Source organism: Lepus europaeus, chromosome 11 (genome assembly GCF_033115175.1).
Source record: "Lepus europaeus isolate LE1 chromosome 11, mLepTim1.pri, whole genome shotgun sequence".
Taxonomy (NCBI): domain Eukaryota; kingdom Metazoa; phylum Chordata; class Mammalia; order Lagomorpha; family Leporidae; genus Lepus; species Lepus europaeus.
The window spans coordinates 31,267,550-31,294,625 of record NC_084837.1 but is presented as its reverse complement, the minus strand read 5'-3'; the positions used below and the strand labels follow the sequence as shown (position 1 = coordinate 31,294,625).

Here is a 27,076-nt window from a genome sequence, read left to right as displayed (position 1 = left end):
GTGCTATGAGTAATTAAAACAGAATAGTATGAGGACATATTTGAAGAGCATTTACTTAATATGCATTTTGACAGTTGGAAAAAGAACAAGTACATATAAACAGTTTAAATATCTTGATACTGAAAGAAGAAGTTTCTTAAAAAATGCTAAGTAATGGTGTTATATTTTAATGTGTAACTGGAATTTTACTTTTTCAAAAGGAACCAAATGTCAGGGACTATGAACATCTGACATTCTGCCGGACAGGCTTGCCAGAGTTTCTCTGATGCTGATAAGACTCTGGAAGCGGAGGTGAAGCTGGTTTGTTATCACAACAGTGACAGTATCCAGAATAGTAGCATTTTTATACCAGTTTCCTAAGCCCCAGTCCCATAAGGTGATAGTAAAATGGCCAAGTGACAACTGCACACCATGGGTTACATTACAGGAAAAGATGCCTAAGCTCATGGAGCTCAAATAGTTTATGATGTTCAGTACACATGCCTGCCATTTTTCCTGAGGGAAATGCTATCTCTATTTCTTAAAGTTGTTCAAAGGAAAACTGTCACTTTTTAAGATTTTATTTATTTGAAAGACAAAGTTACAGAGAGGGAGACAGAGATAGAGAGAGATGGGTAGATAGATAGAGAATGAATCTTCCATCCACTGGTTTACCCCTCAAATGGCTACCATGGCTGAGGCCAGGCCAGGCCAAAGCCAGGAGCCAGGAGCTTCCACATGGGTTCAGGGTCCCACGGACCTGAGCAATTTTCCACTGTTTTCCAGGTGCATTAGCAGGGAGCAGGGTCAGAAGTGGAGCAGTCAACACCCATATGGGATGCCAGTGTTGCAGGTGGCATCTTAACCCATAACACCACAACACCAACCACCCAAAGTGTCATTTTTCTCCAGGGTAGAATTATCATGTCTTTCAGAGCTGTTTTCTATACACACATGCTTGACAATACAACCCCAAAGGGCAGCCTAGTGTCTCACTTTACAAATATAAAGCAATGTGGAACATCTGTGGTGTCTCCCAATACCATATTCCTTTGAATCAATGGTGCCACATGATAGGTGTATGACATTGTTTGTCCTCTCTCTTGTCTATATTCTTACCATTCCACACAATTTGAAATGTTGGGGTACCACATGCATTCAATTATGCAAACAGGTGTGCTTATAAGCACTCTTATTGCTGCTCTTCCATAAATCTTACAGATTTTATCTACTAGGTATATGAGAAACCCTGCATTTTCTCCCATTTTCATAACCAATATACTAAACCAATTTACTTCAGTGATCTCCTAGACCCCTACACTAACTCCCCAACTGGTGAAACATGCATTACAGGTTGCAGGAGAGTAATCTTTTTCACAAGGAAAGCTGGGCATTTCTTATCTTTCTTACCTATTAGATTTAAGGAAAAGGAAGATGATAAGGCTGATAAGGCCCTGCTGTTATTGTCCTTGTATTCTTTTACAAATTACTGTTCCTTGTCTAATTAACCCTCTATATTTCAGTTTAAGAATTACATTTTGTTAGCAAATTTTTCATAACCTCCCTAGATAGATAAATGCATTAATTATAGGATCGTAAAGTCATAGCTATTTTTCCTTGAAAAACACTTAAAACATTCACCATTTAATATTCCTCTCCGGGGCCAATGCTGTGGTGTAGTGAGCTAAGCCTCCACCTGCAGTGCTGGCATCCCATATGGGCACCGGGTTCAGTCCTAGCTGCTCCTTTTCCAATCTAGCTCTCTGCCTGTGGCCTGGGAAGATAGTGGAAGATGGCCCAAGTGCTTAGGACCCTGCACCTGCATAAGAGGCCTGGAGGAAGCTCCTAACTCCTAGCTCCAGATCGGCCATTGCAGCCATTTTGGGGAGTGAACCAGCAGATGGAAGATGTTTCTTTCTGTCTTTCCCTCTCTCTGTAACTCTGTTTCTCAAATAAATAAATAACTTTTTAAAAATTCCTTACCATGATAATTTAATTAATGCATTCTCCTACTAGATTATGTAATTTGGGGAACCAGAAAAAGATCTACTTGGTTTTATTATTATTTCCCACTCCTTGCCTAAATGCCCTAATAATGGTATGCACTAAGCATTTAAGTGTTAAATTGCTCAACTGGATTTATAAAATGCAACATTTGTTTAATTCTGAGTGATGATTAGGTAAATATTATAATCATGTATCCAAACTTGCAGCCATTATACTATATATACATGAACATATTTATATGTTTTATACATAAATAAGGTTCATATTGAGCAAAATAGTAGACTTAAAAGAACATTGTATGTAATATATTATCAATAAATATATTACTGAGCAAGTGAATATCCATATTACAAAAAAGTGAAACTCAATTTTTGTTTCATACTATAAACAAAGTTATCTAGAAATGAATTACAGAAGTAAATGTGAAAACTAAAATTCTAAATCTTCTAAAAGAAGCACTAGAGAAATCTTTACAAACTTTGCACATGTAATTTCTTAATTATATTACAGGAGGCACAAACCCTAATAAATTGATTAGATCTGTGAGCTGGAAGGCCATGCCTTCACCATGCCCCTGTGTGATGTCATGCTCCTACGGGATCTCACAAGTATACTCACCTGCCAATCAGGCTACATAACCACTCCCCTTTGCAAATGGATAAAAGGCTTAAAACACAGTGGGCCCTTGCCTCTTTTTCACCATTATTGCCCTTTGTTGCCCTTGCTGCCCATGTCTTTGGGGCACCCGCTCCCTGCTTTCCCATGCTTGCTGCATGTGGCTGGCTCTCTGCTTCATATGGACCCCAACTTAATTTCTAGACTTTTCTTTCTCCCTTAGGTAGAGCCCTCACTCTCCTATATATTTCTCACACTGAATAAAATTCTTAAAGCTTAAAAAAAGTCATGTTCAAATTTAACAAAAAGTCTTTAAAAAGTTTTTTAAAAGAGATTTTTAAAAATTTCTACAAGGGCCAATTAGTAAATATTTGAGGCTTAGTGGGTCTTTGATCTCTGTTGAAACTGCCCAATTCCACTGTTGAAGAGCAAGTCATTGGGAAAATGTAACAAGTGGTCATGGTTGTGTCAATAAGTCTTTATTTACAAACACAGGCAATATGCTGGCTTTGGCCGTTGGACCTAGTAGGATACCTCTGCGAACTTGATACAAGCAGTACCTTAAGGTTCAGCAAGATTAATGCTTTCTCTAAGATAATAATGCAACCAATTCCCAATTTATTCCCAGTTTGCCAAGTCATCCCCTTGTTATTACTCACAAATTAACTCAGTGTTCTCTTTTTTATTTTGTTGTGTGAATAAACATTTTTTATTTATAAAAAAATTAAAAATGTACTAATAGTTACAATCACTTAATGTCAAAGATACATTTTGAAAAATGCATCATTAGGGGATGTCATAATTGTGCAAACACCACAGGGAGTAGTTGTACAAACCTATATGGTTTAACCTAAAACAAATTAAGCGGTATGGTATATCTATCATGCACAGGCTACAAATCTACACAGCATGTGAGTCCACTGAATAATGTAGGCAATTGTAACACAATATAATTGTGTATCCGAGTGTAGGAAAGTTACAGTAAAATGCAGCATAAAAGATAAAAAATGGTGCACCTGTGTAGCATTCACTATGAATGGAGGTTGCAGGACTAGAACAGCTCTGGGTGAGTCAGTGAGTGTACAGTGAGTAAATGTGCAAGTCTAGGACATTATTGCTGATCTCTGTAGACTTTATAAACATTGTGCACTTAGGCTAAACTAAATATATTTAAAAAGTATTCAACAAGAAATTAAGCTTAGCTTACTGTAACATTTTAAATTAAGTATTCTAAGTTTTTAAGGTTCTTCTGTTTAAGTTTTTTCATTTCCTTTTAACTCTGTGAATTTTTTCTTAAAAGCCAAGACACACTGGTGCAAGTGTTTGGCACAGCAGTCGGGATGCTGCTTGGGATGCCTACAGTACATACCTGAGTGCATGGTTTGAGTCCTGGCTAGCCTACTTCTGCTCCAGCTTCCTGTTAATGTGTACAGCAGGTACTTTGTCATTGGATAGAGATCAGGGTTCCTTACTTCAGCCTGTATCAGCCCAGGCTATTGCATGAATTTGGGGAGTGAACTAGGGCATAGAAAATCTCTCTTCTCTGTTTATTTCTCTGCCTGTCATATAAAATGAAAATAAATAAATCAATTTAAAAATAAAACCCAAGACACAAACATGTAATTAATTTAGGCCTATTAAAGGTCAGGGTCATCAATATCACTGTCTTCCACCTGCACATCTTATCCCACTGAAATGTCTCCAGGGAGCCTCCATGTCTGCATGCAGTGCCCCTATCCTATGATAACAATGCCTTCTTCAAGAATACCTCCTGAAGAACCTGCCTGAGGTTGTTCTACAGCCAGCTATTTTCTTATAAGCAGAAGAAGTCTAAAATAACAATTTATAGTATTATAAATACATAAGTCAGCAACACAGTATTTTATTAGCAGTAATAATATATACCGTACATAATTGTGCTTGCTGTGCTTATACACATTTGGCTGCACAGGTTTGTTCACATCACCATCACCACCACACATGATTAACACATCATATGACATTATGAATGCTAAGACATCAGCAGGCAATAGTAATTTTTCAGTGCCATTATAATCTGAGTGGAACACCATCATATACACAGTCTGTCATTGAAACATCAGTATATAATGCATGACAGTGTATGAAAGTAAATACGTTTAATCTCTGGATGTTTGGATTTGATATTGTATTTTTCAGCTGATTACATTTTATATACCTTCAATGATAAAAATTGCACTTGATAGGTAAGTTTTAAAAATCTAGCTTATTACTAAATATACAGTCTAGCCTTATATTACATCCAACACACCCACAATGGTTATTTCAGAAATACTATGTGCCTTTTGAATTCCCTTTGAATTATTTTAAAGATATAAAATATATGAATAAAACTATCTTATAGAGACTAGAAGCTCATACATTAAGCCTTTAGTATCATCATAATGATATGAAAGGCCAAATAAAAATGAATCATGTTGCAGATTTGCAAAATATAATTCTATACTTCCCAACTTTTATTACCCAAGTAAATCATAGGAATTTGTTTCCCCTTACATAATGATTCAGAGTTATGATCAATATTATTATAGAGATTGGAATTTTCTCTAAATTTACAAATCCATAATTGACAGTATAGAACAATAGCAATATTTATACTTTATTTTCTACTACTGTACATTTTAAATGGATCCCAGATGGCTTAGGGAGTTATATGCTGTTTTCTAAGCACATCCCTAAATTCCAGAGAACCACTTTATTGCTGAATAAAATGATGTCTCAGGTAGTGATCTTGATTATTTTTACTGTGACTGAATACACTGAAGAAATCTACAGAAAAATTTGGAAAGTAATAATCACATTTGAATTGGCTCTGTCTGGATGTGGGAAAAGGGCATGGTAAGAAGGTAATATTTAGCATAGGGAAATCTGAAATAAGCACTGGGAGTCAGAAACTGAATAAGTTATCTTTTGTTCTTATAGCAAACAAAATAGCACTATTGATTTAATTATACTAAATATATCAGGAAACCAATTTTAGGGAACATAGTCATAATGGTTTGCAATCAATGAATAAAAATTATTTCATACCTCTTTGAAACCATATTTTACTGCCTTTGACTATAAACTCAGAAGTAAGGTTGATGGACTATATGGTAGTTCTATTTTTGGTTTTATAAGGAATCCTAATACTGTTTTCCATGGTGGCTGTACTAATTTACATTCACACTAATAGTATAAAACAGTTCCCCTGTCTCTGTACCCAAAAAGTATTTTTATTTTTTATCTTTTTGATAATAACCATTATAACTGGGTTAAGATGATATCTCATTGTGGTTTTGATTTGTATTTCCATGATGATTAGTGATATTGATTATGTTTTTATCTACTTGCTGGCCATTTACATGTCTTTATTGAAGGAATATTTATTCAGATTATTTTCTCATCTTTTACTGGATTATTTATGGGTTTGGAAAGAAAAAAAGAAAATTTGGTATGTATACATATACATAATGGAGTATTATTCAGACATAAAAAATAAAATCCTGTCATTTGTATTAAGTAGATAGAACTGGAGAGCATTATGCTAATAAACCTGAAACAGTAAAATAAACTCCATGTATCTCAGTCATTTTGGGTGACTAAATCATAAATCCCACAAAACAGAATGGAATAGTAGTCACTGGAGAGTAGGAAAGGTAACGGGGAGGCATGATGGGTGGTACTTTGATAAGGAGCACCAAAATAGAGTTCAATAGCCTAGTAGGGTAACTACAGTCTATAATAGTCTATGATCTATTTTAAAACAATTAGGAAGAATCCAAGTTCCCTACACAAAGAAATAATTAGTATCTAAGGAAATGGAAATACTAATTATCCTTATTTAATAATGTTGTGAAAAAAATTAAAGTCATGTGTATAGGAATGTTCAAAATTCATGGGAAATTCACATTATCTTTTAATTTAATTTTCTACTCATTTTTGAATTTCCCTCATAGTATGCATCAGAAAATATGCACACCCTACTTAAAAATTTTTAAATTAATAGATAAATAATAAGATGAATTTGTGGCTTACTATATAATTTAGTAGTTAGAAGGAGACTGAGATTTGAAACTTTAACAGGCCATGAGAAAGATAAGCTCAATCTATCTAGAGCTATTTTTCTTATTAAGTAATAAAACAGGAAGAGAATGTTCTGCCGATAGGAAAATACAAGTAGAAACCCAAAGGTGCTAGCTCTCTTCTCACTCATTCCACTCAGTAAGATCAAACTGTCAAGAAATGTGAAAGAGCCACATTTCCAGAACTGGAAAGAACAGTACTATAGACAAAGATTGAACAGAAGCACACTTTGGACCTGGTATAGAGATCTCAGCGAACAGAACCCTGGCTCCTAGGGTATCACTGAATAGAGAGGAGGAACTGGGTAAGCATCGAGATCTAAAACCAGAAGTTCCAAGCATCTCAGTTTCTTACCTAGGACCTCTTAATGGTAAAGAGTATAAGAAAAATATTTACTATACAGCCTTCCCTCTTAAGCGCTAAGAAAATAACTTAGGGGAAAAGGAAATGTAAATAGGAATGGGATTTGAGACAAAATAGCTAACCATTTTTAAATAAATAACAGAATTGACTAAAGGATGGGAACTACAAATCAGGTAAGTGGAGGTTAACACAAAAGTTCTGAGGCAAAAATTAAGGAATATAGCATTCTTGTGAACTGAGATTGGAAGCACAAATTTGAATGCCAAAAAGACAATAAATGTGTAAAAAAAAAATGGGAGGAAGAAAATATGAGGAGTGGGAGAGAGATGAGGAGTAAAAAAGAAAGGAGAGATGGTAGGATTATAAAAAGAACTAAGAAACAAAATAAAATGGAGAGGGGAAAGACTCCCACTTATGAAAGAAGAGATTGCTTAAGAGACAGATCATAGTAAAGACACCAATAACTCTTTGTCCTCAGTTTGCTTTCTTAACTTTTTGAAAATATTTATTTCCAATAGATAAATAAAATTTGTACATAATTATGGTGTTATGGCGTTCAACATGATGTTTCAAAATAGGTATCCATTATGTAATGGGTAAAATAAGCTAATTTATATATGCAATGTGTCACATGCTTTTCTTTTTTTTTTGTTGAACGTATTTATTTTTAATGAAAATATTAGCCAACCAACTAAAATAGACAAGTAGTAATAGAAATTTTATGAAAATCTGATAAAGGTAGCAAATAAACAGGTGAAAAATGCTCAATATAATGAGACATCGGAGAAACACAGCCAAAACCACAGTGAGATGACATTACACATTTAACAGTTAAAATCAGAAAGTCAGACTACCAGGTATGGACACTGCCATTGGGACTTCAATGGACACAAGTTTAGATCAGAATTTTGCATTTCTTAAAAAGTGAGACATTCAACTAAAGTATCAGCCACGGAGAAATGAAATATGTTTCCATATAAAGAACTGTATGTCTGTGTTCACTGCAGCTTTATTTGTAACAGCACAATACTGGAAACTATGCAACTGTCTACTAATAGATGGATGGATAAACAGTTGCACATCCATTGAACAGAATACTACTTAGCAATGAAAAGAATGAAATACTTACATATGCAACAATAAGCTTTAAATACCGATCAGGCATGAATATATATCAGAAAAAAGTACACACATTTATGACTCAATTCATATAAAGTTCTAAAGAATGAAAAATTACACCTGCAGGCCTGAGGAAGGCAGAGCGATTGTAATATATTCACTGAGATTATGATCGGTTTATGAGTTTATATGCATAAAACTTCAAATTGCATAACTTAAATGCATATACATTATTGCACATCCATTATATAAATTAAAAGGCAGAATGAGAGATCTTCCATCCACTGGTTCAGTCCCTGAAACCAGGGGCCTGAAACTCCTTATGAGAATCCAACATGGTTGGCAGGGGTCCAAGTACTTGAGTTATATCATCCACTGCTTTCCCAGGTACATTAGCAGAACTGGCCTGGAAGTGGAGCAGCTGGGACTCAAACTGGAACTCTAATACGAGATTCTGGCATCACAAGTGGCTATTTAACAAGCTGCAGCACAACACTGGCTCTGGACAATAAATTTTTAAGGTGCAAAATAAAAATTCTAGATGCCCCACTTTGTGGAAACTAGGTCTGGCAACTCATAGTCACACTGTTACCTCCCCCCTCACACCTGGGGAAAGGCAATCCCAAATTAGTGCAATACTGGGGAGCAACAAAGGCTGCTTTGATCTGAGACAACAGACACATCTGATGGACAAGAATAAGTCACTGAATCACTATAGGAATCTCTTTTTTATCTCATCTTTTTGCCTGTATAGCATTTAGACTTCAGATGTATATTCCAAAAGACAATGGGAATTCATCAAGCCTTAATATTTTCTGTCAATGAGCTCAACCATAGGACAAACACAGATTTTGGGGCGTGGTGACTGCTCACAGCCATGGTCACTGGGATTTAATGTACACTGCTATAGGAAGCACACACCATTTGTTTGGCCGCCAGCTCCTATATTCTCTGTTCACTGCATCTTCTATTTCTCTTTCAATGGCACACACCTGGCTCCAGTATTCTAAACACTGTTGCCAGCATCAGGGCATATGGCTCTTTATAAGACCTGATGAAAAGCTTCTCCTCAACAATGCTGGACATTATGTGTGAATAATGGAACAAATTCAGGTTATTTCAAGTAATACTGAAAATAGTAACAACTGACCCCTCTTTAGGGTGGCCTAAAGTCTTAAAAAAAAAAGAGGCATTGAGGACAAAATAATTGGACCATAAAGCCCTGCCCTGCTTCCCTGGGTAGTAATGTAAACAAATCACAACAGAACAGACTACTCTCATTAACGTGCCCCTACCAAGGCACACAATGTGGGGACTCCATAAAAGCTGTCCAACCTTTCATACAGAGCCCAGTTCTGAATTCCACCTATCCAAAGCTGGTAACAGAGCTCCCTGGTAGAAGGTGAGGAGAAAAAAAGAAAAGATTTTATTAGTATACAAATAAGAGCAACGCTACATAAGAAGTTACCATTCAGTGATTTGGGGTCTGTAAACATCACTTGAACACCTGGGCCCCTGAATCTCCATGAAGGCGAGCCTTCCCATGAGCCTTGACCTGAACTCACATGAGGCCCTCTCAGCCAGAACACAGACCAGTGGCACCACTCCAAGGGCTCTGGCTACTCAAGATTTCCTCTAAGACATGGGAGAGAACAGATATCTGCCTTGCCTCAGCACATCAGGGTGACCAACGCACGCTGTGCAAGACGCTACAGGGGAGATGACTTCTGGTAAAGGCCCCAGTCAGCCTAGGGCGTGCAGAGTTGTTCCTGTAAGCTCTACATGCCTGGCACTCAGGAGGAATTTCACCCCTCTGGATGCTTGCAAGTATGAGGTTCATCTTCAGGTCGACGGATTCCCCATAAAGGCTCTCTCCATGTCATTACAGTAAACAGAGAACACATTTCCTGCAGCTCTAAGGCCTTTCACAAGTGTGGACTTCCTGGTGCTAAATAACATTAGGCCTGGGGTTGAGGGATTTCCCACATCTCCTGCCTTCACGAGGCCTCCCCTTGTGTGATATTTTCGGTGCTGAAAAAAGCTGGAGCATTGGCTAAAGGACTTCCCACACTTGCTGCATTCATAGGGCCTTTCTCCAGTGTGAACTACCTGATGTTGAATGAGGACAGACCTTTGCCGGAAAGATTTCCCACACTGGTCACACTCATATGGTCTTTCTCCAGTGTGAATTCTACAGTGCTGGATAAGGCTGGTGCTCTGACTAAAATACTTCCCACATTCACCACAATTATAAGGCTTTTCTCCAGTGTGAACTCTCTGGTGCTTTATGAAAGCAGCTCTTCAGCTAAAGGATTTCCCACACTGGTCACACTCAAAAGGCCTTGCTCTGGTGTGAATTCTCTGGTGTTCAACGAGGCTGTAGCTCCACCTAAAGAATTTGCCACTCTCACCACTCATAAGGCCTTTCTCCTGTGTGAGTTCTCTGGTGTCGATCAAGTTTGGATTTGTAGCCAAAGGCTTTCCCACATTCTGCACACTCATAAGACCTTTCTCTGGTGTCTAATGAGGGTGGCTCTTTGGCTAAAGGCTTTTCCACACTGGCCACATTCAAAAATTTTTGTTGTAGTGTGAATTCTACGGTGCTCAATAAGGCTGAAGTTTTGTCTAAAGAATTTGCCACATTCTGCGCACTCATAAGGCCTTTCTCCAGTGTGAATTCTGTAGTGTTCAATAAGATTGGAGCTATGGCCGGCGCCGTGGCTTAACAGGCTAATCCTCCGCCTTGCGGCGCTGGCACACTGGGTTCTAGTCCCGGTTGGGGCGCCGGATTCTATCCCAGTTGCCCCTCTTCCAGGCCAGCTCTCTGCTATGGCCCAGGAAGGCAGTGGAGGATGGCCCAAGTCCTTGGGCCCTGCACCCGCATGGGAGACCAGGTGAAGCACCTGGCTCCTGGCTTCGGATCAGCGAGATGCGCTGGCCGCAGCGGCCATTGGAGAGTGAACCAACAGCAAAAAGGAAGACCTTTCTCTGTCTCTCTCTCTCACTGTCCACTCTGCCTGTCAAAAAAAAAAAAAAAAAAAAAGATTGGAGCTTTGACTAAAGGATTTTCCACATACCCCACACTTATATTGCCTTTCTCCATTGTGAATTCTCTGGTGTATAATTAGAGTGGCTTTTTGACTGAAGGATTTCTCACACTGGCCACAGGCATATGGCATTGCTGTAGTGTCAATTCTCTGGTGTTCAACGAGCCTGAAGCTTTGTCTAAAGAATTTCCCACATTCAGGACACGCATAAGGCCTTTCTCCTGTGTGAGTTCCCTGGTGCCAAACAAGGTTGGACTTGCACCCAAAGGCCTTCCCACATTCCCTGCACTCATAAGGCCTTTCTCCACTGTGAGTTCTGCAGTGCTCAATAAGGCTGGAGCTTTGACTAAAAGACTTATCACATTTGTCACATTTATATGGCTTTTCTCCAGTATGAACTCGCTGGTGTATGATAAGGGTTGCTTTTTGGCTAAAAGATTTTCCACATTCACTGCACTCATAAGGTCTTCCCCCATTGAGGGCTCTCTGGAATGGAACAAGTGAGTATTTGTCACAGAAGGCAGTTCCACATTTGCTTGGCTCATAAGTGCTTTCTCCAGAACATACTCTTGGGCGCTGAACAGCAGCGTGATTCTGGCTGGAAGCTTTTCTACACTCATCTGACTGGTGATGACTATCTCCACAGTGAAAGGTCTCCCTACAATCAGTGGTCTTGTTTGGCTTTTCTGCTTCGGGAATGGCTGGGGAGTGAAGAAGGCCCCACTTGGTGAGGAAGTCCTTTCCAATCTTTCTACAAAGGGAGGGCTTCTCTGACAAATGGTATATGAAGCTCTTCAGAAGGGAGGCTCTATCCACATGTCTTCTGAGTGAATCCTTCACACTACAATGCTTCTGGTCCTGGCGAAGGTGTGCATATATTCCAGAAGAGTTCGGTCTCTGCCCAGGTAGATCAGCTAGGTGCAAAACATCTTTCAGGATTGGGACACACATTTCACAAGGGTGAGGCTTCTGGGTAGACAGACTTTTCTTTAAAGTCCTGACTTGTGACATTCCTTTTGCAGAAATACTCTGTTCTTCATCCTCAGTTCCATGCCAACACACCAATTAGGTTAAAAGTGCAAAGTTCTCCAGCATCACATGCAGGTATAGGAGCCTCTGAGCCTCATCCAGGAGATCCCATTCCTCTTGGGAGAAGTAAATGGCCATGTCTTCAAAGGTCGCACGGCTGTATCTCTTATCTCACTGGTTGCCAAGAGTTGCACTAGAAACCACTCCACGTAACCGATACACATTATGGATTTATGCTCCTTGATGTGCGATTTCTGCAGGGTTTCCAGGCCCAAGGAGTCAAAGAATGGCAGACAAAACATAGTAGGACACGGCCCCAGAGGAAACAGTGGGGTGACACCAGCGAGGCCCTGAGACATCATCCGCTCACCTGAGTGCAGTCCATAAGCGCCTTTGTAGTCATGGGAATCTGAGCAAGGTCCCTCAGCGCGGCCACGGAGAGATACTGGAGGCTAAGGGAGACTTAGCGGGAGATGGGGCAAGGAAGGCGGAGAGGGAAAGCAGCGGGAGAGGCATGAGGACCGTTAACACAGCCTTTCCCGCCTCCGTGTGATGGTGACAGGGGTTACCTCGTGCCTTCCCTCCCTCCTCACCTTGACCCGGCGTTCCCGCTCTGCAACACCTGCCGGCGGAGACGCACTCCAGCGCAGCTACACTGACAGCCCCAGCCATGGTGACGGCGTCCTGCCCCGAGCTTCCGGTCCAAACACTGAAATAACCCTTTCCCGAGCGCTCATTGACTTAGCGTCTTTGTCACATGCTTTTCTAAGTTTGATTAAAACAAATTATTTTTCTTTGCTGAAGATAGGGTAGTTAACTGAAGGAAACCTTACATATACATTCAAAAATATTTCATAGTATAAATTTCTAGCAACAACATAGACGAAGTACTGAGATTACCCATCTGAAGATAACAACCAAAATTTCCAGATAAAATCATTTTTAAAGGCCATCTAGAATTCATTTAAGAAACAAAGGAATACTCAGGCCAGGAATAAGCCATGATAAAGATATAAATAAATGAACTAAAAATTTAGGTCATCTTTTGTGTTGAGTGAGTGCCATTTTTCACATGAGATACAGACGAAATCTCATACCCCTTTTAAGTAGAATTGTACTGAGAGATTTTTCTCCAAAAACCTATGCAAAATTCAGGATTTCCTAACTAAAGAAGAAATAGTGGCTCTTCTCCCAGGAAACCAAAAGAATAAATATCTGACTTAAGCCATAGTTTGAGTGAAGGGAGGAAAGTATTTGCCCTAAAAATTTATAGCCACAATCCAGTCCTCACATGAGACTGCTAAAGTTGATAAAATAAGAATTGAGCCTAAAGTACTCTGGGATTCCTAGAATCTAAGATGTCAGTCAGAAGCACAAGCAATGTTTTCTGAATAAATCTTTCTTCACTGCAGGCTTCTATGAATTGTCAGACCCAAAGATCCAGGAAAAATAAGAAACAACAAAATGTTACTACAATGTAAAAACAAGGAGAAAAAAAAAAGACAACAATACAATGTTTGCCAAAAATTTACTACTACTACCACCACTACTACTACTGCTGCAATTACGACATTAAAAAGTATTTAGACTAAGATGCTGATTAGATGCATGTTTCCCACATTGGAGTACCTGCTTTTGATAATGAGTTCTACCTCCTGACTTCAATTTCCTGCTAATGCAGACCTGAAGAGACAGTAGTGATGGCTCCAGTGTTTGGGTTCCTATCACCCACACGGGAGACCTGGATTAAGTTCCCAGTTCCTCGCTTCAACTGAATGCAACCTCACCCTTTGCAGACATTTGGAGAGTGACCCAGAAGATAGTACCTTGTTCTCTCTGTTTCTTTCTCCTTGTGTCTCTATTTCTCTCTGAATTCAAAATAAATTCTAAAAGTTAAGCCCAAAATTTATCTAGCAATATTAAAAATAAAAATTGTGGTTTAAACATGTTTTCAATAATAAACTAAGAAAGAATGAATGATCAGAAATTACTTTCATATATATATATATATATATATATATATTTGGAATTAGGACCTAATTTAGAGTTAAAACCTCAATAGCAGATGAGCCAGAGCTGAGGAAATTCAGAATTGCATGACATACCTGAAAGAATTATCTAGAATACAAAAAGAAAGGCAAGATGACAAAAAGTAAGAAAAAGACAAGTGAGTTAGTCAAATATGTTTAATCAAAGTGTTAAAGAAAAGAGGGGATTTTTTAAAAAATAATATTTCCTTTATTTACAAGTTAGAATCAGCAGACAAAGAAAGTCCAGGGGACCAAATGGGGAGATGACTGAAACTCCCAGTAAGATCCCAGTGGAAAGAACAGGGCCATCAAAGAAGGAGGTAGCTTTCTCTGAAGGGAGGAGAGAACTTCCACTTTGACTATGACCCTATCGGAATAAGATCAAAGTCAGCGAACTCTAAAGGCTTCCATAGCCCTGGCAACTCATGACTAGAGCCTAGGGAGATTACTGACGCCATGAACAGGAGTGTCAAATTGTTAAGTCAGCAACAGGAGTCACTGTGTACTTACACCCCATGTGGGATCTGTCCCTAATGTGTTGTCTAATGTGCAGTGATGCTATAACTAGTACTGAAACAGTATTTTTACACTTTGTGTTTCTGCGTGGGTACAAACTGATGAGATCTTTACTAATTATATACTGAATCGATCTTCTGTATATAAAGATAATTGGAAATGAAAAAAGGAAAAACCTGGTGTTAAATTGGAAATGGCATAGAAAATTAATTAATTGTTTTAAAAAAATATATTATGTAAGATCTCTGTCTTTAATGTACTATACACTCTTATTTAATGCTATAACTAGTATTCCAACAGTATTTTTTTTCACTTTGTGTTACTATATGGGGGCAAACTGTTGAAATCGTTACCTAATATATACTAAACTGATCTTCTGTATATAAAGAGAATTGAAAATGAATCATGATGTGATTGGAAGGGGAGAGGGAGCGGGAAAGGGGAGGTGTTGTGGGTGGGAGGGAAATTTTGGAAGGGGGAAGCCATTGTAACCCATAAGCTGTACTTTGGAAATTTATATTCATTAAATAAAAGTTTAATTAAAAAAAAAAAAACGCTCCCCCTTCTCTCCTGCCCATGGAGGCTTAGGGGGATCATGGCCATAACCCCCTCAGCCTTACCTAGCTTAAAATAAATTAGAACAATCAACCTCACAACAGGGTCCTTAGAAGTGAACAGGGTAGCCATGGCCTTAGGTAATCCCTAATAGGGCTGTTGCCCACTCCCACCCTGTGTCCCTGCCCCATCCCAGGAATTCTGGGCTGGGGGGGGGGGGGGACGGCTCTGTGCCCGAGGTCGCTCCCAACGGGGCTGGGATTTCAATAGTATGCTGTGCAAGCTCCTCCCTCAGCAAGGGCCCTGCAGCCCTCCCCCCTGCAGAGCCAGCTCTCCTACAGAGCGGGGAGGGGAGGTGAGATGAAGAAGTGTCACACCAAGAGGAAAGGGGTGGGGCAGGGTGGGTTAGGGGCCCGGTCCTGCGGAGCCTTCTGGCCCCATCTGGCCTGGCCCCTTAGCCTGAGTCTGAATCACTGGTGTCTGAAGAAGAGGAAGATGAAGAGGATGAGCTGGAATCTGAGCTGGAGCTGGAAGCACTGAGCCGCTTGCTGTGCAGAGGATGCCTCTGTTTTCTCACTTTCTTGGAGGGTTTTTTGGTCGAATTTAGCTGCCCGCTGACATCTTGTAACCCCTGTTCTAGTTCCCGCTTTTTCTCCAAAGCCAGTTCTTCCTTTGTCTTTCCCAGAGGTTTCTCTTTTTTTAAAATTTTTTTTTTAATTTTTTTTTATTTTTTTGACAGCTCTGGTGTTGCTGCTGAGAGGCAAATCTTTGCGTGGGGGCTTGATGGGGCGGCCACTCTCTCTGCGCATAGGGGGAAGCCTTGCTGCCTTAGGTTCAAGACCCCCAGGAGTGCTAGCTGGAGAACCAGGAGCCAGGATGGGTGTAGGTGTAGGGGTGGTAGTATCTGCTTTCCGCTTAACCCCTTTTTTCTTGGCAAGAGGCTGAGCTGAAGGAGCTGCGGAGACAGCAAGGAGCGGAGGGCCAGCAGAGTGCAGGGACTTGAGAAGGAGAGAAGAGATGACTGACGGATGGGGAATGTTGAGGACGGCGGTAGGTATCTCAGGCGGTGGAGTATACAGGGCTGTGTGGGACACAGAAGAGACGGCAGGCACCTGATGGGCACTGGTAATACTGCTCTGGAGTGCTGTCAGCTTGGCCCCCTTTTTGTGGCTGTTCTTAGGGATGGTCACCACGAGCTCTTGCTGTTCTTGTGGCATTGACGCCACTTTCTGTAGGAAGATCTTTTCCAGTGTTTGTGCCATCAAGACAATGTCATCAGTGGGCTTGTTGTAAATGTAACAGTTGGCGAACATAGTATTGAAATCCTGCATACACTCAGAGGCAGAATGCTTCCAACATTTCTTCATTCAATAAGATGCTGGCCATGGGTTTGTCAGAAATTGCTTTGAGTATATTGAGGAGTGTTCTTTCTATACTCAGTTTTCTTTAGGTTTTCATCATAAAAGAATGCTGCATTTTATCAAATGCTTCCTCTGCATCTATTGAGATAATTATGTGCTTTTTGTTCTCCAGTTTGTTAATATGATGTATCACACTTATTGAATTGAAAATGTTGAACCATCTCTGCATACCAAGGATAAATCCAAGTTGAACTGGGTGAATAATTTTTCTGATGTGCTGTTGGATTTAATTGGCTCTTATTTTATTGAGGATTTCTGCATCTATGTTCATCAGAGAAATTGGCCAATAGTTCTCTTTCTCTGTTGTATCTTTTTCTTGGTTAGGAATTAAGGTGATGCGGTTTCACACAAGGAGTTAGGAAGGATTCCCTCCCTTTCAATTGTTTCGAATAGCTTGGTAAGAATTGGAATTAGTTCTTTAAATGTTTCGTAGAATTCAGCAGTGAAGCCATCTAGTCCTAGGCTTTTCTTTGTTGGGAGGGTCTTAATCACTGATTCAATCCATCTTGGTTATTGGTCTGTTTAGCTTTTCTATGTCCTCTTGGCTCAATTTAGACAGGTTGCATGTGTCCAGGATTCTATTCATTTCTTCTAGGCTTCCCAATTTGTTGGTAACAGTTTTCGAAGTAATTCTCAATGATTCTATTTATTTCTGTGGTATCTGTTGATACATTTCTTTTTTCTACTCTGATTTTACTGATTTGGGTCTTCACCTCTGTTTTGTTGATGAGTTGGGCCAATGGTATATCAATTTTGTTTATTTTTTCAAAAAAATGAGCTCTTCATTTCACTGGTCTTTTGTATTTTTTGTTTCAATTTTGCTTATTCTCTAATTTTAATTATTTCTTTTCTCCTACTAATATTGGTTTCACTTTTTGTTATTTTTCTAGGTCCCTGAGATGCATTGTAGCTCATTTATTTGGTGCCTTTCTAATTCCTTGATGTAGGCACCAGTTGCTACAGACTTTCCTCTTAATACTGCTTTTGCTATATCCCATAAGTTTTGATATGGTATATTGTCATCTTCATTCATTTTCAGAATTTTTTTTCAATTTTTGTTTGCTATGAAAAGTCTTCATTCAAAAAATGAGAGCTTTGCATGGTACAGTATTCTGGGTTGACAGTTCTTTTCTCTTGGAATATATCTCGCCATTCTCTCCTTGCCTGTAGGGATTCTGATAAGTCAGCTGTGAGTCTAACTGGAGATCCTCTGAAACTAATTTGGTATTTCCCTCATGCACATTTTAGAATCTTTATGTTTTCATTTGGAGAGTTTGACCACACCAAATCATGGTGAAGATCATTTCTGATCATGTCTATTAGGAGTTCTGTTTTTCTTCTATTTGGACTTTTATTTCTTTCTCCAAATTGCAATGTTTTTTGCAGTTACTTCACTAAATAGGTCTTCTAATCCATTCTCTTTCTATGCCTTCAGGAACTTCTAAGACCCATATATTGGGTTGTTTGATAGTACCCCATAAATCTCCAAAAGTGTTTTTCATTTTCTAATTATTTCTTCTTCTACCTCTTCTTTTTTTTTTTTTTTTGAGCTGACTGTAAAATTTCTAGGGATTTTTCTTCTAACTTGCAAACTTAGATATTCTTTATCCACCTCACCAAGTTTGCTGCTAAAGCTTTCCACAACATTATTTATTTGATCTATTATTTTGTTTCTATTATTTCATTTTGATTTCACTTTAAAAATCTTTTTTATTTCATGGGAAAATTTTTCATTCATGTCACCTATGGATTTCTTTAATATGAGGATTTGCCTTTGTTTGCTTCTGAGTAATCCTATGATTAATCTTTTGAAATCCATTTCTAGCATTTCATCAATCTCTTCATCTACACTTTCTAGTATTGAAGTGTTGTTTTCTTTTGGGGGCATCATATTATCTTCCTTATTCTTGTTTCTTGAATTTCTGCGTTTATTTTTAGGCAATTGTGGAGATTCTTGTTGTTTGTTTTCCCTCTGAAGGCTTTTATCTTTGGACTATGCCTCTGTGGCTTAGTGGCATGTCTGCTCTTTCAGTGAGTACCCAGAAGTGTGTGCTGTGTGTGGCCAGGGAACTCTGTTCAGTGCTCCAGGATGGGGGCAGTATCCAAGGTGACATCCAAGTTGGGAATGATTGATCTCTATCTTTTTTTTTTTTAATTAGAGGTGAAGTTTTGATCGGCTGTTGGAATAATATAAGCCTCATCTCCTCTCTTCCAAAGTGATCAATGCCTGGGTGCTAGTCCCATTAGGTGTAATTCATCCACACTGCCACAAGAACCACACAAAGTATCCATGCAGTCCTCAGTGTGAACATGGATACTGCTGCAATGACACACCCCAGGCAATACAGGAGCCCTGAGCATGTGGATCCACCCATAGCAACCACCCAGCAACCCTGAAACACCCTATAACCTCCCGCACAGCCACAGTGTTTCCACAGTTCAATCACACAAGGTTTTCACAGTCATGTGGAACCGAGAATCCACTCCATCCTACCAGTTGGTCTTGTTCACAGAGAGGCAGAGATGCTCCCAGAGCCAGCAGACTGAGGGTGCTCCACCTAGGCAGTTTGAGTCCCAGAGCCTATGATGTGTTGGGAGGCTGGGGGCACCTCACAGTCCTACATGAGTGCCCAGCCCCTGTCATTCCTCCCAGCCAGATTCAGGCTTCTCTCAGCCAGTTGCTGGGTGTACAGACACAAGGTGGTGCAGCTGCTACAGATGTCCAAAACAGTGCCTACCCTCTCTCAGCCAGCTGCAGAGCACCGCTGTCAGGCAGACAGGGAGAGAGAAACATGCCCCATTTTTCTTCTAGGTAGCAGGAACCTTACCCGCCACAGGACTCCAGGCCTGACTCACACCAGGCTCTCCCCGCAGCTACATTGCCAGTGGCTTCGGTAGCTGCAGTCTAGGTTTGCATCACTTTCCAAAGCTGGTACTGAGTCTCTTGGCTGCTGGGGTCCTACATTGTATCCGTGTTCATGCTGTGCATTCATACCCTCCGCCTACAGCCACAACATCCTTCTTTGTCTGTGGAGTTTCCACTGCAGTTTTCTCCTTAACTCTTCCTAGAGACTGCACTCTCTCCACATCTTTTAAACCATCTTCCCCTAGCCTAGAGCAGAAGATACCCTCTATTCTGCCATCTTTGAATCTCAAAACTCTATATATCTCTATATACCTTTTTGTTTTTGTTTTTCTGAAGAACCCTGCCTAAAGCAGATGGAGTATAAACACCTACTTGAAAGTCATAGCTTTAGACTTTCTTGCAAACACTGATTTCTGCACAGAGCTTATATTTTAGGGTGCTATGAAATATATACAAAAGTTAAATGTATATTTGTATCACAAGAGATACTCCATTGGCATAAAGCTCCAGTGGCCCTCATATTCACTGATGTGATACACTCTCCTTGCACCTAAGTGCACCTAAGTGCACCTGGAGTCCAAAGTGAATAGCTCCTGTGTGGCTGTGTAGACATTTACAAAGACTGGTGGGAAGACCACTTCCCTCAAGGAAAATGCTGCCCTGCTAGCAAGTTATTTCCTGACTTTGCCTTTCTAAATAAATGGGTGCCATTTGTGATCCATTTTAATTCACTGGGTTTGAAAATCTAGTTAACCCTAACTTACTATTCAAATCATTCTCATAAAACATTCAATATCACATTGTAGCTTCAATTTCTAGTATCAAATTCTCCAGAAAAATAAAGCAATTCTCAACTTGTATTCAACTAATATAATAATGGTAATAAAACCTCAAATAAATATCAAGCAAAAATCGACAGATATATAGGAGAAACAGACTCAATTATTGTAGATTTTACCCAAATAGCACTCTCAACAATCAACACAGAAACATAGCAACAAAATCTGTTAAGAATAAAGAAAGTTTGAGAATACCATCAATAAACCTAATTTAATGCACATGAATAGAATGTAGCACTTAATAGCTACAGAGAACACATAGAAATTTAGTAAAACTGATCACATACTGGGCAATAAGTCATGTCTCAATAATTTTAAGCAGTTTAATATCATCATACCACCTTCTCTGACCCAATGATTGGAAATCAGAAATAATAATTATAACTAGAAATTTTCTAAATAATTAGAAACTAAGAAATATACTTTCAAATAACTGGTGATCAAATAAGAACCTTAATGGAAACTAGAAAATACTTTTTTTTAGAAAAGTCTAAGAATTAAAATATTATAATTTAGAATTTATGATACAGCTAGAAATATTTAAGTAGAAATTTATGGGTTTATGTAGTTAAAAAAGAAGCAACACTGAAAATGAATAGGAAAGACACCAATTTGAAGAAATTATTAAAATAATAAATAATCAAATGAATATAGACAGAAGGAAATTTTACAAGAGAAGAAGTTCATACAATAGAAAACAGAATATCAGGAATCAAAGGGTTGGACTATGCTAACTACTTATAATATAAATATTCCCAACATCTCAGTGGATTAACATAATAAAGGTTTCTATGTTGTTCATGTCAATAGAATCAAAGAGAGTGAGGAGTGAGAGGAAGCTCTGGTTATTACAGTCATTCCTGTTCCTTCTTTATAGTAACTTTAACATTTTCCTGGAACTTCTAATTACACCAGTATGTTATTTGTATCAAGTCATCAGAAAATTGATGAGACTAAGACACCATGGAGAATTACAAAAAAGGTTGAGTATGTAATACCAGGTCCAGAAATGACCTCTATAATTTCTATGCATGTTCCATCGTTTCAAACTGAAACGAATGGGACTGGTGCTGTGCCATAGCGGGTAAAGGTGCCGCCTGCGGTGCTGGCATCCCATATGGGCCCCGATTCAAGTCTCAGCTGTTCCACTTCTGATCCAGCTCTCTGCTATGGCCTGGAAAAGCAACAGAAGATGGCTCAAGTCCTTGGGCCCCTGCACACACACGGGAGACCCAGAAGAAGCTCCTGGCTCCTTGCTTCAGATCAGCGCAGCTCTGGCCGTTGCAGCCAATTGGGGAGTGAACCAGCAGATGGAAGACCTCACTCTCTCGCTCGCTCGCTCTCGCTCTCTCTCTCACTCTTGCTCTCTCTCTCTCTCCCCCTCTCCTTCTCCCTCTCCCCTTCCTCTCCCTCTCCTTCTCTCTCTGTGTGACTCTTTCAAATACATAAATAAATCTTTTAAAAAAATCCTGAAAGTATAACTCTACATATTAAGAAAGCTGAAAAATATAATCTAGCTGCATTTCCAGCATAACTGAGAAGGGAAGCAATAAAAATTACAGTCACTGTCAAAGCTGGTTCTGTGAAAAGACCAGTAGGAAAGAGGGGATCCAAGACTGATGAATAGAGAAGCCACACATACTCCTATGCCTCAAACAAGAGCTAGAACAACCAAGGAAGTACTGTTTCCAGGAGAGTGATGGAGAGAAAATTTTAGTGAAGTGACCAGAACCCTGACCAGCACAGAGACTCACAAAGTCAACACAGAGAAACAAAACACACTGAAACCCCTATATTGTTTCCCCTCTGAGGAAATTCCACTTTTCTGGGAAACAGCAAAGTGGGAGAGTTCAGCAGGTCCCGTCAATACTGCAGATCAGCAGTCCTGACTACAAGAGAATTCGAGTCCTCACGGGCTTTAAATCTAGTTTTGAAAGTTGAGGTCTGAGCAAATGCTTTGCTCCAAAAAAAGAGCTCACATGCCCCCCACCATGCCCCAGACCCAGGCTGTTATACAACAGTAACTGCTGGCATCCATTATGTACTAGGGAGCCCTGGTTGCCACTCAGAAGTCCCCAGAATCCCAGAACACAGCAGAGAGCAGATTTTTGTGCACAAGCCCTGTAGTTATACTTGCTGCATCTGTGTCTGAGAGCTTAGCACTGGCATCAGCTTGTAGGCAAGCTCTAGTGGGACTTGATGATGTTCCCCTCTGGGTCTCATGGATCACAACTCTGGGTGGACAGGTCACAAGTCCAGGTGTTGCCCTTACATGCGCTATAGGAACTGGGGCTGGACTGTTCTGCATCCAGAAGCACTAGGATGAGGGCTGTTGGAGCTAAATTTCCCAGAGTAACCCACACTCATCAATGTGACCCATATAAAACTGTATCTGCATTCCTCTGTTCTAGGTCCATGGTTGCCCAGTATAACCCATACTCACACTGCAGGACCTAGGTAAGGTCCACACTGCAGTTCAGACTGCAATTATTTGTACTATGTTCCCCCAGAGTCTTCTGAGCTCACTCCATGGAACTAGGGGAGAGCCCTGTCTATATTACACAGTTCCAGGAGCACAACTATTAGAATACAATCTGTGGCATACCCTGGACTCACCCAGTGGAATCTGGAAAGAACTTACCTGCATTCTACTGCTCCAACCTTATGACTGCCAATTTACAATCCCCAGGACACGTGAACTAGCAGCTCTGAGACTTTGATTATTGGTGTTTTATTGCCCAGAGTCAACTACTTTCACACCATGATATCTGCAGAAGTTCCTATCTGCATTCCACTGCTCCATGCCTGTGCTCGTCTGTGCACAATCCCCAGAATAACTTGAACTCACCCTGCTGAAATTGTGTAAGATCTCCCCAGGTCCAATAGCTCTGGAACTGTTATTATTGGTGTTATATTCCCACAGAGTCACCTAAAATCACCTTGTGGGACCTGTAAAAGTACCCTACTTGCATTCCATTGGCCCAAGCCTGCTCCTGCCAGTGCAAAATCCCTAGTACAACCTGTGCTTTACTCACGAGCTCTGGATAAATTTCTCCCCATATCCTCCAGTGCTAGGATTGTCTCTGTTGGAGTTGTAAACCCCAGCATTACCCCAACCAGCAGGGATGTGCAGAAGATCCCATTCACAACTCATGGTTCCATGGTCACAGCTATTGGTGCCACAAGTCCTGGCATCATTTTGTTCAGCTACTTGAAATGGGTTATGGAAGCCTCTGGATCCCATAGCACCAGAAACATGGCTAGTCCATTCAAAATACCAATGTTATTGTAACTCAACTCTGTGGGTCCTGAAGATACACTCCTTTGGAAGCCCACATTCACTACAAAGTCACACCACTACTTTCACAAACTACTGCAAACCAGACAATTTGTGGCATACAAAGACAGTGTTGACACTGATTTCAGTGAAGAAATCACAAGGTTGCACTTCTGGGCTCATACAGATCAAAGCCAAAGCAGCTACCCAACTGATATCACACATGCCAGCCAAACAAAAAAGTCTTTTTCCAAAGAAACTTACTCCATCAGGAAAACACTAATAAAACAGATGTGCACACATGAACATAGGGACAGAAGAAACTTGAAGAGACATGGAAGTATGATATCTTCAAAGGAATATAGTAGTTCTCTAAAAATAGATCCTTATTTGAAGGAAATCTTTTAAATATGTGATAATTCAAAATAATTATTCTAAGGAAAGACAATGAGCCTTAAGAGAATACAGATGGGTAATTCAAAGAAATTAGAAAAACCTTTTCTAAGGCACATTATAGCCAAAATGTCAAAAGCTAAATAGAAGGGGAGAATCCTAAAGAGAGTAAGAGGAAAGTATCAAGTTACATATAAAGACAAGTTTATTAGAATGATAACTGACCTAATAGCAGAAACCATATGGGCCAGAATAGAATGGGATTTCAAGATCTTGAAAGAAAAGAAAATGGCAAGCAACCAAGGATACTGTATCCAGCACTAATCTCTTTTATAAGTAAAGGAAAAAAAAAGCCTTTTCTAGGCGATCAAATATGACAGAAAGGGACCTGTGCTGTAGTATAGCAGGTAAAGTCCTCACTTGGAATTCTGGCATCATATATGGGTGCTGGTTGGAGTTTCAGCTGCTCTGCTTCCAATTCAACTCCCTGCTAATGACTTGGGAAAGCAATGGTGGATGGACCAAGTCTTGAGCCCCTGCACCCATGTGGAAGACTCAGAGAAGCTATGGGCTCTTGACTTCAGAATGGCCCAGCTCTAGCCATTGAAGTCATTTTGAGAGTGAACCAGCAGATGGAAGACCTCTCCCTCTGTCTGTCTCTGTCTTTGGAACTTTGCCTTTAAAGTAAATAAAACAATCTTTTAAGAAAAGAGAATTTATCACCACCAGACCATCCATATAAGAAATTCTACAGTGAATCCTGATATAGGCGTAAAAGAAACCACTGTGAAAACAAAACTATGAAACTCACTAACACAGCAGATACAAAAGATAAAGAGAAGTAAATCAAGCTTTATCATGAGAGAAAACTAAAAACAAAAATAAGTAATAAGAGAGGCAGAAAGAAACAATTAATAAGCAATTAGAAATGATAAAAGAGACATTACAATTGATTTCCAGAAATACAAAGTATCATAAGAGACAAACATGAACAACTATATTTTTTTTCTTTTTTTCTTTTTTCTTTTTTATTTCGTAAATGTGAAATTACAAAGTGCAACTTTTGTATTGTTGTGGCTTCCCCCCCAACCTCCCTCCCTCCCGTGGCCCTCCGCTCTCCCTCTCCCATCCTGCCCTTCATCGAGTTTCATTTTCAGTTACCTTCATATACTGAAGATCAACTTAGTATATAATAAGCAAGGATTACAACAGGCTGCACTCACACAACCGCACAAGGTATAGGGTATTGTTCGATTAGTAGTATTTTTAAGTTTCATAGTAAAACACATTAAGGACAGAGATCCCACGTGGGGAGCTTGTACCCAGTGACTCTCGTTGTTGATTTAACAATTGGCACTCTTATTTATGACGTCAGCAATCACCCGAGACTCTTGCTATGAGCTGTCTAGGCTATGGAAGTCCCTTGAGTTCACCGACTCTGAACCTGTTTAGTCAAGGCCATATCACAGTGGAGGTTCCTTCCTCCCTTCAGAGAAAGGTGCCTCTCTCCTTGATGGCCTGTTCCTTCTGCTGGGGTCTTGTTCACCAGGGTCTTTCATTTAGATTGTATTTTGCCATCGTGTCATGGCTTTGATGGACCCCAAGTTTGGGATTCCAATGCGCTCGGGTGGTCGCCCAAAGACCCAAACTCCAGACAGGTAGATCCAAAAGCAAGAGGATTTTTATTAAGCATTTGTGCAAACGGGCTCCCTGTCACCAGAGGCGATGAGAAGCCCCAAGCAGCAGTTACAAGCATCTTTTAAAGGCAAAAACCACAGGATTAACATATTTTGCAGGGTTTGGCTTGATTGGCTAGTTTAAAGGTTACCACGGGTACTCATTGTGTCCTTTTAGATGGGGAGTGGCTGCCCCGGGCGGGGGTAAGGGGGTTATTTGCTCGAATACCCGCAGAATGTTCTGCCCGTTAATCTCAGTGGAACATCTGGGAAGGGTGTCTGTGAAACCTGCCTGAGATCAGGCCCAGTACCTTGTTCTCAGGCTTACTTCCTTGTGTTAAGTTTGGCAACATTCTTACCCCCAAGCATTAGCAAGCAAAGCTGATGTGTACAGAAGCAAGAGATCTGCAATTAGCTCTTAGCCACACTCGTCATAAAGTACACCAAACACCAGAGTAAGGGTCCCTCAGGTTTATCAGCTTTCCATGCCTGTGAGACTCTCATGGACCTTTTAGCCAGATCTGAATGTTCCAAGGGTTGATTCTGAGGCAGGAGTGCTGTTTTGGGTATTTGCCATTCTATGAGTCTGCTGTGTGTCCTGCTTCCCCCGCAGGATCATTCTCTCCCTTTTAATTCTATCCTTCATTATTTGCTTACACTGGTCTTATTTGTGAAATCTCTTCGACACATACCCTATCTTTTTGATCAGTTGTGTATTTATACTTATCACTTTACCAAGGAGCAACTATATTTTTTAAAACTTGGAAAATACTGAAGTAATGGATAAATTTCTTGATTAAATTGGGCTAGATAGAAAATTTAGACAGATCCATAACAAGCAATAAGATGAAATCAATTAAAAGCTCTCTATCAAAGAAAAGTCCAGGAATTAAAAGCCTCACAACTGAATTCTAGAAAACATTTAAAGGATAATTAACACCTATACTTCTCAAAATATTCCCCAAAATTACAAAGGATGGAACTCTGCCCATATTTTTTTATGAATCTAGTGCTACTCTTATACCAAAACAAAACTAAACTAAACTAAAAAGCAACCTACACACCAATAGCTTTGATAAACATAGATACAAAAGTTCTATGCAAAATTTTAGCCAATTAAATCCAATAGTGTGAGGAGTCAGATGGCTTAACAGATAGAGGATCCCAATGGAATTTGGGGTATAAAATATTTGCTTTCTTCTTTAGCAAGAATAAACAGGCCACCCTCCTTCCTTCAGAA

General features: G+C 39.8%; 1 protein-coding gene across 1 annotated transcript; it reads right to left on the bottom strand.

Annotated features, from left to right (window-relative positions):
- Positions 1-10,029: 10,029 nt before the first annotated feature.
- On the bottom strand, positions 10,030-16,677 carry LOC133770451 (zinc finger protein 418-like). The gene is given in 7 exon segments (XM_062206578.1): positions 10,030-10,600; positions 10,602-10,700; positions 10,702-10,987; positions 11,219-12,433; positions 12,857-13,003; positions 14,369-14,381; positions 16,102-16,677. Coding segments are annotated over 7 exon segments (2,907 nt in total).
- Between the last annotated feature and the right edge of the window lie 10,399 nt (positions 16,678-27,076).